Consider the following 13,618-nt stretch of genomic DNA (forward strand, 5'->3'; position numbering starts at 1 on the left):
GCACGTGGGCACCAGCCTGGCTGCTGCCAGCAGCTCAGCCCCACCAGTTCTGCCCCACGGCATTCACCGGAGCCAGCAAGCTCAGACGTGCTCACGGAGCCACAAGTCATACTCGAGGCTAAGGGGCAAGTGAAGGCAGACCCTGCTGGCAGGGAGGGCAGGGCAGGGGCCAGGGCAGGATCCAGCCCTGCCCTTGCAGACAGTGCAGGGCTGAGCTGCAGGTACAAGGTACAGAGACAAATCAGCCCCTGGGTCAGGAGTAGCTGCTGGGCCTGCATTTCCCTCTGCTGACAGCAGCACTGCTGCAGGTACTGCCCATTTCCCTCCTGGCATGCAGAAAGCCTAAATAATGCCCCCACACTCCAATGAGTGTCTCAGAAACTGGATTCCTTGGACTCCCACTGCAAAGAGAGCAGATGGGGGTCTTGAGGGGAAGATGGGAACCTGTGAGGTCGACAGTGAAGCACCACAGCATTGTTCCTGCCTTCTCCTGCCAGGCCAAGGGAATCAGCAAGAACTGGGGTGCACAGCTCCAGCATCCCTGTTCCACTGTCCCCATTCCTGCCACCCTGAGGGCTCCATGGGACCACAGAGATGTGTCCTGGTGGCCTGTGTCACCTCTTGATATCAGCTGGACCATCCCAGTCTTTTGATCCCAGCAGCCCACAGTGCCTTCCTCCAATACCTCCATCCCTGGCCCTTCCCCATGTCCCACCTCACTCCCACCAGCAGCACGGACACACAGACCCTAAAGAAACGGCACAGCTGGTCCATTCATGTTATTATGAAGGCACAAAAGGGGAGCTTTGATCCGTGTCCTGCCGCACCCCAGAGGCATTCAACCTCCTCCATGCTCCAGTGGCCGAGGGAGGCGGGATCTGGGGCAGGTTTGCTCCAAGGGTGGGGGGTCTTGGAGATTCCCGCAGCCCGGCTGCTCCACCGGCAGGGTGTCACCAGCGCTCACAAAGGAAAAGCTCACTCCGCTCCCAGCGCAGGGCAGGAGGGGATGCAACCCCAGCCCCCAGCGATGGTGTGACAGAAAAGGTGGGCGGTCCACAAGGAGAGCGACTCAGCCCTTGCACACTCAGCCCTTGCACACTCAGCACAGCCTCCGAGCCACCTTCCTGCATGGCGCTGCGACCTGCCGGCTTTGTCTCGCAGCCTCCTTGCTCTCAGCTCTCCTCCTTTGTCCTCCCGACTCACCTCCACCACCACACCGCCCCAGATGCCTGGCTCCCACCAGCTGCACCGAGGGGGATGTTGGCTCACTCCCTCAAGGAAGGGGTGGGAGAGGGCTGAACCTCTCCCCTCTCCCTGGTTCCTCACCATGGACACTCCAGCCCCACTGCAATGCTGCAGATCCCAATCACGCCCCAGTTGTGAACCTTTCCCTGAGCACCAGCCAGCCCAGGACCCCACTGCTGGCAGAACCTGAGGGATTAGGGATTTGGAGAGCCCTGCAGAAATGACCCCACAGCCTCCAAGCCGTGTGGCACACATCCCATCCCCCGGATGATGTTAAAAGGCACCATCCCGAGAGAAATGCAGGATGAATAAGGGAAGAGACTGGCCAGGAGGAAGTCTCCACCCCCAGCGCCGGCATCACTGGGTTCCCGGGTCAATGTCCTGGCACGGACACTCTGCCTTGGCACAGCCCACCCTGCCCCTGTGCAAGGCAACCCAGCAGCACCAGCAGCAGGGGCTGCCGTCACTCCTCCTGCAGCTCCCCCATCCTTCACAGGCACAGCCCGGTCTCAAACCCCGGCCTCTGGAGAGGAGCAGGGCAGAAAATGCCCTCCGGCTGCTCCCTGAGCGGGCAGGCTGGAGGGGCAGGGGCAGCCGGGGGTGTCCTGGTGCGCACACACCCGCGTGTACACGCACACAGCCCTGCACACCCGCATGCACACGCACACCCAGCCCCACACCCACCCGCTCTCTCTCCATCACTGCCGCTGCACCAGCAGCATCTTTTGTGCTCTCGCTCTGCCCAAGCAGGGAGGCAAGGCAGTGCCCCCCGAGCCCCGGCGCAGTCCCCGCAGCCCCCAGCTCCCATCCTGCCCGTGCCGGTGGGGGTACGGGGGACACGGCTTGCCCAGGCGGCCCCGCGGGGGGAGGCACGGCGTGCCCGGCCGGGCGGGAGGGGCATTGGGGCCGGGCTCCCACGGGGCCCGAGATGCTCCCACATCGCGGGCCGGGCAGATACGGCTGTCTTCGCATGGAGCCAGCGGGGGGCGGCCGGTCCCTTCCCCACCCGCGACGGAGGCTCCGGCCGCGACGGCGGGGGAGGGTCCCGCCCTGCCGCTTCGGAGGGCTCGGACCCCCCGTCCTCCCCAGGGCTCCCTCCTGGCGGGGCACGGAGCGGCAGAGCTCCGCCGCACCGTACCGGCCGGGTACCGCGCTCACAAAGACGACGGGGGCACAGGGGGGTGTCACCCGTCCCTGCGGGGCTTTGCCCGGCCCGCGCCCCCCGACCCCGGTGGGCTCAGAGGCCGCCGGCAGCTCCCCTGCGAGGTGCGGGTCTGGAGGCGCATTGTTCCCAGCACAAAGGACACCGAAATGCCGCATCGCTCCCCACCACCCAGGGACCACCCTCCCACTCCCCCGGCATCCTGCTGACACCTCGGGGGGACAAACCCACCCGCGCCGCAGCCGGGAGCTGCCCAGGCGGGTACCAGCCGGCTCTGCAGGTGGAGGGGCCGGGGCCGCCGCTCACGGGGGATGGCGGCGCGGGGGGAAGGCAGTGCGGGGCTGCACGACGCGGGAGCCGGTGCGGAGAGGGGGGGAGACAGCCCGAAACGGTGCGGAGCGGGGTGCGGGGTGCGGGGTGCGGCAGCACCCAGCTCGGGGGCCGCAGGGTGGGGCGTCTCACTGCCCCGAGCGGACACTCGCCGAGCGGGGACCCGCAGCTGTAGCGCCCGCCCCGCTGGTCGATATCGGTGGCGGGCGCACCGAGCTCCTCTGCCCGCGCCGGGATGCACAGCCCTCCCGCACCCGGAGCGCCGAACCCCGCACTCACCTCACAGCCACCTTGACGCAGCTGTCCGGGGTCGCCATGGCCCCGCGCCGACACCGCGGCCGCCGCTACTCCGGAGCATCCGCGGGGCGGGAGCGGCGGGGGCAGCGGGGCGGGACCGGCCCAGGTGCGGGGCGGGGCCGTGCGGGGCCGCGCCCCCAAAACCGAGCCGCGGGCACGCGGTGGGGGGTGTGCGCGCGCAGACACGCGGGAGGGCTCGCGGTCACTCACACACTCACACACTCACACACTCACACTTACTCGCACTCTCACACGCATCCCTTGGTCATTGCTGACCCCCTGCAGGGCCAGCGGCCCCACTGCCGCCCGCACCCGTGCTGTTCCGGGCGTACCGGGGCAGTACCGGAGATGCTCCGGGTGCACCGGGGCTGGACTGGGGATACTCCGGGTGTATCAGAGATGCTCCAGGCTGTACTGGGGCTGTACCGGGGCAGTACCGAGGCTGCTCTGGGTTGTACTGGGGCTGTACTGGGGCTGCTCCGAGTTGTACTGGGGCTGTACCGGGGCTGCTCTGGGCTGTACCGGGGCTGATCCGGGTGTACTGGAGTTGTACCACGACAGCACCGGGGCCGCTCTGGGTTGTACCGGGGTTGTACCGGGGACGCGCCGCGTTGTACTGGGGCTGTACCGGGGCAGCACCGGCGCTGTTCCGGGTGTACTGGGGCTGGTACTGGCGATGCTTCCGGCTGTAACGGTGCTGCTCCAGGCTGTACTGGGGCTATACCAGGGTTGTACCAGGGCTGCTCTGGTTGTACCGGGTCTGCTCCGGCCTTCCTCAGCAAGGTGTGTGTGTAGGGAGGAAGGGGGGTGAGGGCATGTAGGTCCTGCCCCAAGGGCAAGGAAGCAAGAGGAAGGGATGCAGCCGCTGCCCCCATGCCATCCATCCCTGCTGGCTGCACGCCACGGGGGAAGCTGCTCTGCCATGGCCCAGCACCAGACTGGTGCTCAGGCTGCAGCTGGAGCTCAGAGACAGCAGGTTCCCTTGATTGAGTTAACAAATAAAAGCCGTGCTGGGGAGCAGGCTGGCTCATTGATCCACTCCTCCCCTGGGACCCATCGGCTCACTGTGTTTTAATATCTATTAGGTGAGGAAGAACCCCCTGGTTCCCAGTTCGGCTGGGCTGGGGCCCTTGGGAGTCACATCCCAGCAAAGAGCTGGGCTGGGAGATGGGGCTGCCCCACTGCTCAGCTCCCAGAGCCCATGGGGAGCACTGCAGTCTATAATGCAAACCCCTGGGTAGCCCCAGAGAGGAGTAACCTCAGCTGCCCCTCGGCAGCAGTGCAGGCAGTGGGAGCACGGGCAGGAACAGGCAGCAACCTCTGTGCTCCCACACTCTCCTGGCCTGTGCCCTGCTGGGCTGTGGGGATGTCATGGGCCAGATGAGACATTCCCACAGACTGGGCTGAGAGATGGATGCCCAACCCCAAGAGCAGTGCATGGAGATAGTGGGAGAGGCAGAAACGGCAGCGGAATGTCCAGCTCTCCTCTTGGCCAGCTCCAGGGCTGGTGCCCCAGCTTGGACATGCCCTCGTGCCTCTGCCCCATCCTATTTTGTGCTCAGCTGAGATAGGGAGCCAAAATGCCAGGCCCCATTTTGCTGCCCAGTCCCTGGCACATCTCCTCCTTCTCACAGGCCAGGGTTCAGCAGAAACATGAGGATGCTGGGCCCAGCTGCTGGGATACCAGGAGACCTCCACAGTGTGGCAACCTCAAAATGACTGGTCTGGGTGCTGCCACATGAATCATTGCCAGCTCTGGTTAAACATGGTCATGCACTTGTAGCCCCTTCCCCTGGCTGGGCAGCACACAGCTATGGGCACAGGCTGTGTGGGCAAGGGGGTAGAGGAAGGAGGGGACAGGGGATCCACAGAGTCACACTGCAGGAACACTTTAATGACCTGTCCAGCTCTAGCAAGAGCCACCGGCTGGCATTGTCTTGTCCTACACCAGCATCCCAGAGATCAGTCCCAGAAATACTCCTGCAGCTGGCCAGAGCCCCCAGGGCTGCAGGCAGAGGCAGGGAGCAGTGCAGCTTTGCTCCAGCACCCCCTGCAAGCCCCTGACAGGACCGTGCCTGCTGAGCTCCTTTGGCAGGCAGTTCACAGAAACGTGGCAGTGATGTTCTTTTGGGAGGGGGCTGCACTGAGCCCTGGGGAGCTAGCTGGTGATGTGGCTGAGGTATCCAGGGGGGCAGAGCAAGCTTTTGTGCCCAGCAGTGTTTGTCTTCCCTTTAGCAGCTCCACAGCTGCTTTCTCCACTTCGTCCATCTCCAGCTGGCTGCTGGCTGCCATCTCGTCCCTGGTCACTGCTACAAATGATGAGTCGTGGGCCAGGGCAGCAAGGCCCCCAGAGATCAGAGCCTGTGCAGAGGACAAGGTCACAGCCTGTGGGTGCTCAGCCTGGGGAGGTGCCCTGGCTGCAGGCACCTGCCCTCCCCTCGTCCCTGCTGGCACATACCTGCTCGCTCACCCTTGTAGCTAAGCTTTGCCCCCCAACCTCCCATCATGGCATGAGCATGGTATCCCTGGAATTTCGTGCCACCCCTGCCCTTCCCTCGATCAGACTGTGCCCTTGTCTTACCTCCTGAATGAGGAAGGTGATGGCTGGGGTGGAGGATGTGCTTGGCTCACCACTTTCTCCCTGATGGAACCCTGAGCTGGCTGCTGTTGCTGTCACAGTGCCATCCTCTCTGGGAAGCTGAGAGAGAGGAGCACAGAGTTACAGCCTGGGCTGGGACACTGCCCAGGCAAGATCTCTCCCATGTTAGTGTGACCATTGCAGGTCCTGTCTCTGTCCAGTGCCTGGACAGACACTGCCAGCCTGCTGGAGCTTCCAGGTCCAGGGCACCCCCACAATGGGACCAGTAGGGCCATGTGGGCAAAATGCTGGGAACCAGCCCTGATCTGCCCTGGCAGAGCCAGGCATGAGGCACTGTGACCAGCAAAGGGCGGCCAGGGGAATGTGGGAGCAAACCTGATGCACCCCTTCTGCCTGCCCTGGCTCTGAAGGCAGCCAGAGAGCCAGAGGGATGCTGCTTCAAGCTGTCCCAGCTTGGAGGAGCCCCTCGTGACTGCTGCAGCAGTGGGGTGGGGGCCCAGCTCCATCCCCAGACTGAGCCAAAAGAAAAGCTCTGGCAAGGCTGGATTCACATGAGGAGCCCTTCCCAGTACAGCTGTGACAGCCATTCCCAGCAAGGGAGAGAGGCTCACCCACAGCCCCCATATTGCTGCTTCTGGGCACACATTGCCCCTTTTACCTGCTGGGGGAGAAGGAGTGGCCCCAGCGATGAGGGACCCCCAGGAGTGGCCCTTCGCCTCCTGCTCAGCCTCTCCATGGGGATGGGCGGGTTGCGCTCTGCGGAAGGGAGAGGTGGGGCCATCAGATGGGTACAAGAGCAAGGACACCACCACCAGGCAGAGCTGGGAACGGGCTCACTGGAGTTCAGCACCACCCAAAGGCCCAGTGCCTGCCCGCTGCCTGTGCTGGCTCCTCACCCACAGCTGGCAAGGAGAAGTCCCTGTTTGAGGAAATCAACAGTCTTGTGGCTCTGTTGCCTGAGGGTGGCCAGTGCTCCCCTAACCCGAGGCACTGTCTCCATGCTTCATCACCCCAAAGGGTGGAAGGAAGGAAGAAGGGTCTCCTGGAGCTCTCCATACAAATCCTGCTGTACTCAGGTCTCTCAGCAAACCTCCAACTTATTGGGGTCTGCATCTTCTCCTCCCACCTGCCAAATATCAGACCCTTGCCCGGCTCCAGTCCCTGGGCTGGTGCAAATCCCCCAGAAGAGAAACAAAGCTGATACTCACCCCGTGCCCGACGCCTGGGTGCTGCTGGGACCGTCTTCCTCTGCACCTCATCCTCATACTCCACCCTGGCAAGGGCAGGCAGGTGGGTCAGCCTGAGCAGGGACCACACACTAAGCCCAGTTCGACCCAGGGACGCAGCCCTCCCCACCTTCTCCACCCTGGAGGGACAGACCTGCTGTCCCTCTCCATCCTCATAGCACTGAGATGGAGGAGTGATGGGAAGGACAAGAAAGGCACATAAGGAATGTTGGAGCCACCCTGCATGTATAGGGGACACATCTGGGAGTGCCAGCCTGGGGTGTCTGCTCTCCCTGTCCCCTTGTCTTGTCCCTGTCTCACATCCCAAGGGCTGCCCAGAGCTCCTGTGTCCCCTTGCACAGCCAGCACTCAACTCCTCCCCTACTTCTCCAGGCCTTACCTGTCCATGAGGAGCCCCTGGGCAGGACAGGGTGCAGCCAGCTGGCACAGCAGCCCCAGGGGAGCCACTGCCATGGCCAGTGCTGGCCCTCCACACCTGCCCACCAAAGCTGACCAGTCCTTACCCCTCCAGCCAGTCACTGCTGTTGGCATTGTTGATGTTGGTGTTGCCTTCCTGGGGGAAGTCATCAAGGAACACAGGGGAGTCGAGGTCCTCACTGCCCACCTCGGTGAACTGCAGGGGCCTCTGGCTGGCCACCTGAGGCTGCAGTGGGCTGCTGGGCTCCATGAAGCTGTCAACCTGGCCAAACAAGCCACCTGTCCTCTGCAACCAACAGGGAGGGCATCAGGGGAGGCCTGGAACTCCAGGCTGCTCTGGGGCCATTCCCATGGGAGCAGCCATGTGGAGGTGCCTGTCAGAACAGCAGTCACTCTGCTCAGTCCTTGCAGTCCCAAAACCCTCATTGCCCACCTGGGAAAATTGAGGAGCTGAGGGTTGATGCCACACAGCAGCACTGGCATCAGCCAGCCCCAAGCATGACAAATCCTGTCATCTCTGTGGGACAGCCTGAGCTGGTGGCACCTTTAGACACAGCAAGAGGGGCAACCTTGCAACCCTACAGCTGCCCAGGCTGTCTCTGAAACTCCCACAATGTGGGAAGTCAATGTGCTCCTGTGACACCTGAGCTGTCTTGCCTTAACCTGGCACAGGATGTGAGTGGGAACCTCCAAACCAGCTGGGAAAACATCCAGCAGATCCGTGCCAGGCATGTGAGCAGGGTCCTTTCACAGAGGTGAGACAGGCAGAAAGCAGCTTGCCCAGGATGACACAACCAAGATGTCTCGATGCTCACAGGAAGGAAATAAATGCTGATCCAATCTTGTGGTCCCCCCTCTGTGGACTGTCCCCCAGTGTCAGCAGCCATGCTGACCCACCACCACCACTTCAGAATCAGAGCTGCGTGGGACCACAAGAGGCATACTCACCCTGTATATGCCTTCCTCCAGGGCAGCCTCCACCATGGCTCTTTCCAGCTCCTCCTCTGCAGTCAGGTCCCCAGAAATGGCCCGATGGATTTCAGGAGCAGCTTCTTCTTCAATACTCCTCAGCCCAGCCTGGAGAGGACAGAAAGGCAGGGCTGATGTGGCCTGGCCCCACCACCGCTCTCCCCTTGGACCTTGGAGAGGGAAACATGATGAGGGACGCTCACCTTGCCAGCTGTCCCACCAGGGACACCAGGGTCCCCCTCTGTGCTTGGTGAAACAGCTTCTGGGCTCACATGGTCCCACAAAAGGCAATGCCAAAGGCAGACTGATGGAGGGTTGGGCTGGTGATGCCCAAGGGGTGGCTGTGCCTCTTTCCCTTGTCTGGGACCTGGCCCTTTTCCCTGCCTTGCACCTTTCAGATCTGGTCTTTTATATCTACAGATTTCCTACCTATAAAATCAGGAGAGGCTGAGGACATCCCAGCTGCTCCAGCCAGGCACATAAATCCTCCTCCAGCACCCCTCAGGGCTGCTGTGCAGTAGTCCTGCTCTAAGTCATCCACATCGACTTTGCATCACCGGATGCTCCACAAGGCAATGAGATGACACAGGGAACATCAGGTACATGGAGCTATCTGGACACTGCTGGGGGAGAGCCAGGAGAAGGCCCTGAGACTGGAGCAGAGAGGTGGATAAAGGCCTTGAGGAGCAGCATTTGGCATGGACATTAGCCTGTGGTGGGAGTTCACAGATCTTAAAACTACTTGGTGAGGCACCAGACCCTGCCAAGCCCTCTCTGCAACTGGGATCAGTGAGGCAGAGAATCAAAACTCTGCTTTGCTTCTGGAGTCACGTGCACTCTGGACACTAAGGTCACCCTCAGCAGTGGAGACTCATGACTTGGAGTCACCTCACTTCCAGAGCCTGAGGCACAGGGGTCCCTGTGTGTCACTGCAGCTCTCTGAGTCTCCTTGGGCTTCTCCAGGCTGGGGGGAGCCTCTTCTTGACCTGCTGAACTTCCTGCCCATCTCCAGGAAGGGTCACCCCTCCAGCACCACCAACACACCAACCTGGATCTCCACAGGGTTCTTCTTGGGCCGGTATCCATAATACTCCTCCTGACGCTTCATGAACTTCCTGAAATGCTCTTGGATCAAGAAAGTAGCATAGAATTTGCCCACTGTCACCTCATCATCTGGAGGGAGAAAACCATCATGATGATACCACCTGTCACAAGGTCCCAAGTGGTTAGACAGTGAGACCCTGACCAGGAGTTGCTCTGCCCCTCTGGGAAGTGCCACCTGATGACATACCTCCAATAGGTGGGATGACCTGGTCCAACAGTTTCATACTCGTTCGCTTCCAGATTTTTTTGATAATAGCTCTGAGCTCCTCATTGGCCTGTTCAAAGTTACCTGAGAGGTAAGTGAGCAGAACAGAGTAGTTTATTCCCAGGGAAGTGAACAGCAGTGAAGACAAAGCATGTGAACACCTGGCCAGTCTCCTCCTCCAGACCTCCCCTTTGGTGGTCCCACAGCTTCACCATTCCTGCAGTCCCAGTTTGTCCCCATGTGTGCTCCAACATCTCCTCTGCTCCTCCCAAACTGCCATGTTCCCACCCCAGCCAGAGGGATGCACCATGTCACACTGTGGAAGGCACTGACCCCAGCAGCTCACCACTGCCTGACCTTTCCTGCTGTCACATCTGGCTTCTCAGCCCAGCACAGAGCCACTCCTGCTCCAGGCACAACCCACAGGCATGGAAACAAGCTGGTGGGACACCTTCCCACAGCAGGGCTCAGAAAACCATCCTTCTGGCAAGGAAGGGGTGAAAGCAACTCCTCCCCAGCACAGCTGAATTCAAAGGATGGGAGCTGGGCCAGCCCCACTCCTGAGCTGTTCAGGGTGGCACTGGTTGCCTCCTCAGGGCTGCAACATGTTCCTACAGCTAATAATGTCCTCCAGGTCTGTTCTACAGCTAATAACACCCTCCTCATGCTGCAGTCTGAGCCCAGACCATGGGCTCTGGTCCAAAGACATAATTATTAGCATGGAGTCAAGGGTTTGTCCCACAGTCAAGTGCCCTGAGGTCCCTGGACAGTGGAGACCTGCACCCAGAAGCACAAGGAGGGTTCCCTGTCAGGCTATAGAGGCAGGCAGGACCACCACTTACCTTCTGTCTTGATCTTGAGGGCTGTCCTCACCAGCGCAAAGAGGGTCGCGTTGAAGGTGACGGTGCCATCGCTGTTCAGGGGCATGTTCATGCACACCAGACGCTGCACAGCAAACCAGCCCCTGTGACCCTGGGCAGCAGGGCAGGCTGGCAGCCCCCCAGACACACCACCTGGCCTGGCCAGAGCCTCTGCTCAGGGCATGGAGCCCTCTCAGCCCTACCTGCTCTGCCCAGGTCCAGGGGCTCTGCAGCACCCCTGGCAGCACATGGGCCAGAGGCAGTGACATCCCTTGTCCAAGCCAGCTGAACCAGAGGGGCTGGACAAGTGTCAGGGAGAGCCATAGGGGAAATAACTCAAACCATAGGGCATGGGAGGCATGGGAGAAAATCATGGAATCATGGAATTGTTTAGACTGGAAAAGACCTTTAAGATCAAGTCCAACCATTCTGCCAGCACTGCCAAGACCACCATTAAATCATGTCCCCGAGTGCCACATTCATATGTCTTTTAAATCCCTCCAGAGAGCTGACTCACCACTCCCCTGGGCAGCCTGTGCCAGGGCCCAACCTGGTGAAAAAGTTTTCCCTAATATCCAACCTAAACCTCTCATGGTGCAGCTTGAGGCAGTTTCCTCTTGTCTTGTTACTTGAGAGAAGAGAACTACTCCCACCTGCCTTCAAACTTCTGTCAGGGAGTTGTAGAGAGCAAGAAGGTCTACTCTGAGCCCCTTCTTCTCCAGGCTGAGCCCCCCCAGCAGCTCTGAGGGAGACAGGAATCATTCTAAATTGTACTCCCTCCTCCAAAATGTGCACCAATCCTTGTCCCTTCAAACAACCCCCTCCACTGAACGGGAGAGGTCATAGCAGGGTATGAGCCATGGCACTGGGAAGCTGGTTGGACTGTCATTCAGCCTCCTGGGGAGGACACAGGGACAGCTTGGAGGTGTTCCTGTGCCCACACACCCTGTCACTCCTTTGGCTCTTACCTTACAAGCTACACGGTGTGGGCAGAACTTCCCAAAGCCCAGGGGAGGTTGGATACGCCTCAGCAGAGTCACCACATCCAAGTGTTTGATCCTCCCCCTGCAGAGCAAATATTCCACATCAGCAGTGAGGTGAAAGACCTGCTTTGATGGTGGCTTGGGGAGGGGCTATAGGGGTTCATCCCTGGGGTCTGCCCTGTGCTCCTGCAGTGGGCAAATCCCTACACTTCCTTATGTTCCTCCTGGGGAAAGCAGCTGCCCCCCATGGCACCTGGCAGCAGGTAAAGGTGTGCAGTGGCATGGGAAGCGCTGACAGCATCACCAGAGCTGGATGAAGCAGGAACTGAAAGTCTCATATTCCCAAATACACAGATGGCTTTTATGAGCCCTGGAATATTCTGGCAAGTCCACAGCCACCTCTGAGATGCTGGAATCCAACTCCTAGGCAGTGCCACAGCTTGCCCTGCCACACAGACCTCAGGTGAGCCCACTCCAGGGAACACCCTCTCTGTGCCACTCCCCCCCCCCAACACTCACTTGGCCTCAGGGTCGTACTCAGCCCAGATCCGTTTGAACTCATCCAGGTGATGGGGCCCAAGGATGGACCAGTCCCGGGTCAGGTAGTCAAAGTTGTCCATGATGACAGCCACGAAGAGGTTAATGATCTGAGGGCAGAGGAGTGGGTGGAAAGGACCCGGTTAGGGCAGAGAGACCTGCCAGCCAGTATCATGAAGACACGGGCAGGTGTGTTCAGGAGCAGAAGGGGCTTGGGATCCTCTGGGGATGCTGAGTGAGGGTGTCCCGGTACAGTGAGAGACCTCCTGCTCAAGCAGGTCATGTGAAAGAACAGGCACAAGGCATCTCATCCCTCTCCACCCTCACAAAGGTCAACATAGACACATCTAGATGGCAGCACATGGGGCTGTGGGAAGGAATTAAGGTGGGATTCAGAAGTGCAGTGCCAGTTTAAGCATGGCTGGGTAGGTGGGCAGGGAGATAATGCCCCCAGGTGCTGTGGGCTCACCCCATGAGACCTATGGCTAACAACACCAGGGCTGCCCTGCCAGGACAGGAGTGCCAAAGGAAGCCCCTTGGGAGCTGGCATACCAGGAAGGCACAGAGCATGTAGAAGCTGATGAAGTAGAAGTAGGCAAAGCCGGTGCCACAGGTGTACTCCTCGCCCTCGGCATAGTCCGACTCGGGGTCACAGCGCCTGCCGTAGCTGCAGTCCAGCAGGATCTCCTGCCACGCCTCTCCAGTTGCACACCTGGGGACAAGGGACACCTGCTGGTCCCTGCCTGCCCTGGGCAGGAGCTGGGCATGCAGGGTGGCCTGGGGAACAGGGAGCTGCTGGGAAAGCAGTGATCAGGATTCTGGGCTTGCTGCTGTGGGCCCACTGAAACTTCAGAGTGAAGTGTCTGGAGTCAGGGAAAGCCTTGGGCTGAGCTCCCACTTCCCTGTGAATTTCCCCACAGTACACAAATTAAAATCTGGTCTGGGAAGGAAATATTCAGAATAGCAACCCCAAAATGCCACTCTGTTCTGCAGCTCAGCCACACCAGGCAAACCCACAGCTTCTCCTGAAGTGCTCCCACTGTGGGAGGAGATCTTTCTGTGGGACAAAAACATCAGCTACAGAAATTCTGGTCTCCCTCACTCCAGGCTGGGGGTTCCTGCAGGCTCAGAGCCCAGCTTGCTTCTGGACCTGCTCACAGAAAAAGACTGACCTGAAGAGCAGTAGAACAGCTTGTGGAAAGGTCTGAAAGTTGTTGTTTCGGTTGATCTGTGTCCCATCCACCATGGCAATCTTCCCAAACATCTGTAAATCACAGTTGTGAGGTCTCCAGCACACTTTCTCAGGCACTGACAACCCTCCAGAGCTCCTCTGATCCCTGAGCATCTTTTCTTCTTCTTTGCTTTGGGCATCCACAAAAGAGACTGAGACCAGGGTGTGGGTGCCCTGGGGCTCAGGAGCTGCTTGGACATTCCTGTCTGTGCTGAAAAAACCACTGACTACAACTGCACTTTAGCTGGGCCAAGGAGATGAGGCCTCATGAACCAGCACAAGCACTGGTGCCTGTGCATCCAGGTTGTAGCATTGACTGCCAAAGTGCTCTTTGCTGTGTGCCTTACCTGCCATGGCTGCACCCCAGGGATGGGATGCTGCTGGGGTGGCAAACATCATTGCAGACCAGGGTAAAAGGGTTCCATCACGTGC

At 60.0% G+C, this 13,618-nt stretch overlaps 2 protein-coding genes across 4 annotated transcripts in view; both read right to left on the reverse strand.

The window, feature by feature from the left end:
• Nucleotides 1-3,100, reverse strand: part of KIF21B (kinesin family member 21B) — a 43,939-nt gene extending 40,839 nt beyond the window's left edge. For all 3 annotated transcript variants that reach the window (XM_071578862.1, XM_071578861.1, XM_071578859.1), the window contains exon 1: nt 3,017-3,100. In XM_071578862.1, coding sequence (XP_071434963.1) covers nt 3,017-3,054 — 38 coding nt within the window. In that variant the 5' untranslated portion in view covers nt 3,055-3,100. The remainder of the gene's footprint in view (nt 1-3,016) is intronic.
• Nucleotides 3,101-4,941: 1,841 nt separating this feature from the next.
• CACNA1S (calcium voltage-gated channel subunit alpha1 S) overlaps nt 4,942-13,618 on the reverse strand; it is a 37,786-nt gene continuing 29,109 nt past the window's right edge. Inside the window, exons 32-44 of the mRNA XM_071578858.1 lie at nt 13,128-13,219; nt 12,508-12,667; nt 11,938-12,065; nt 11,404-11,500; nt 10,418-10,520; nt 9,558-9,659; nt 9,315-9,439; nt 8,246-8,374; nt 7,384-7,583; nt 6,842-6,906; nt 6,292-6,389; nt 5,616-5,732; nt 4,942-5,395 (exon numbers count right to left, since the gene is read on the reverse strand). Of these exons, the coding sequence (XP_071434959.1) occupies nt 5,135-5,395; nt 5,616-5,732; nt 6,292-6,389; nt 6,842-6,906; nt 7,384-7,583; nt 8,246-8,374; nt 9,315-9,439; nt 9,558-9,659; nt 10,418-10,520; nt 11,404-11,500; nt 11,938-12,065; nt 12,508-12,667; nt 13,128-13,219 (1,677 nt within the window). The 3' untranslated portion in view covers nt 4,942-5,134. The remainder of the gene's footprint in view (nt 5,396-5,615; nt 5,733-6,291; nt 6,390-6,841; nt 6,907-7,383; nt 7,584-8,245; nt 8,375-9,314; nt 9,440-9,557; nt 9,660-10,417; nt 10,521-11,403; nt 11,501-11,937; nt 12,066-12,507; nt 12,668-13,127; nt 13,220-13,618) is intronic.

The sequence above is a fragment of the Pithys albifrons genome, chromosome 28 (assembly GCF_047495875.1).
Source record: "Pithys albifrons albifrons isolate INPA30051 chromosome 28, PitAlb_v1, whole genome shotgun sequence".
Taxonomy (NCBI): domain Eukaryota; kingdom Metazoa; phylum Chordata; class Aves; order Passeriformes; family Thamnophilidae; genus Pithys; species Pithys albifrons.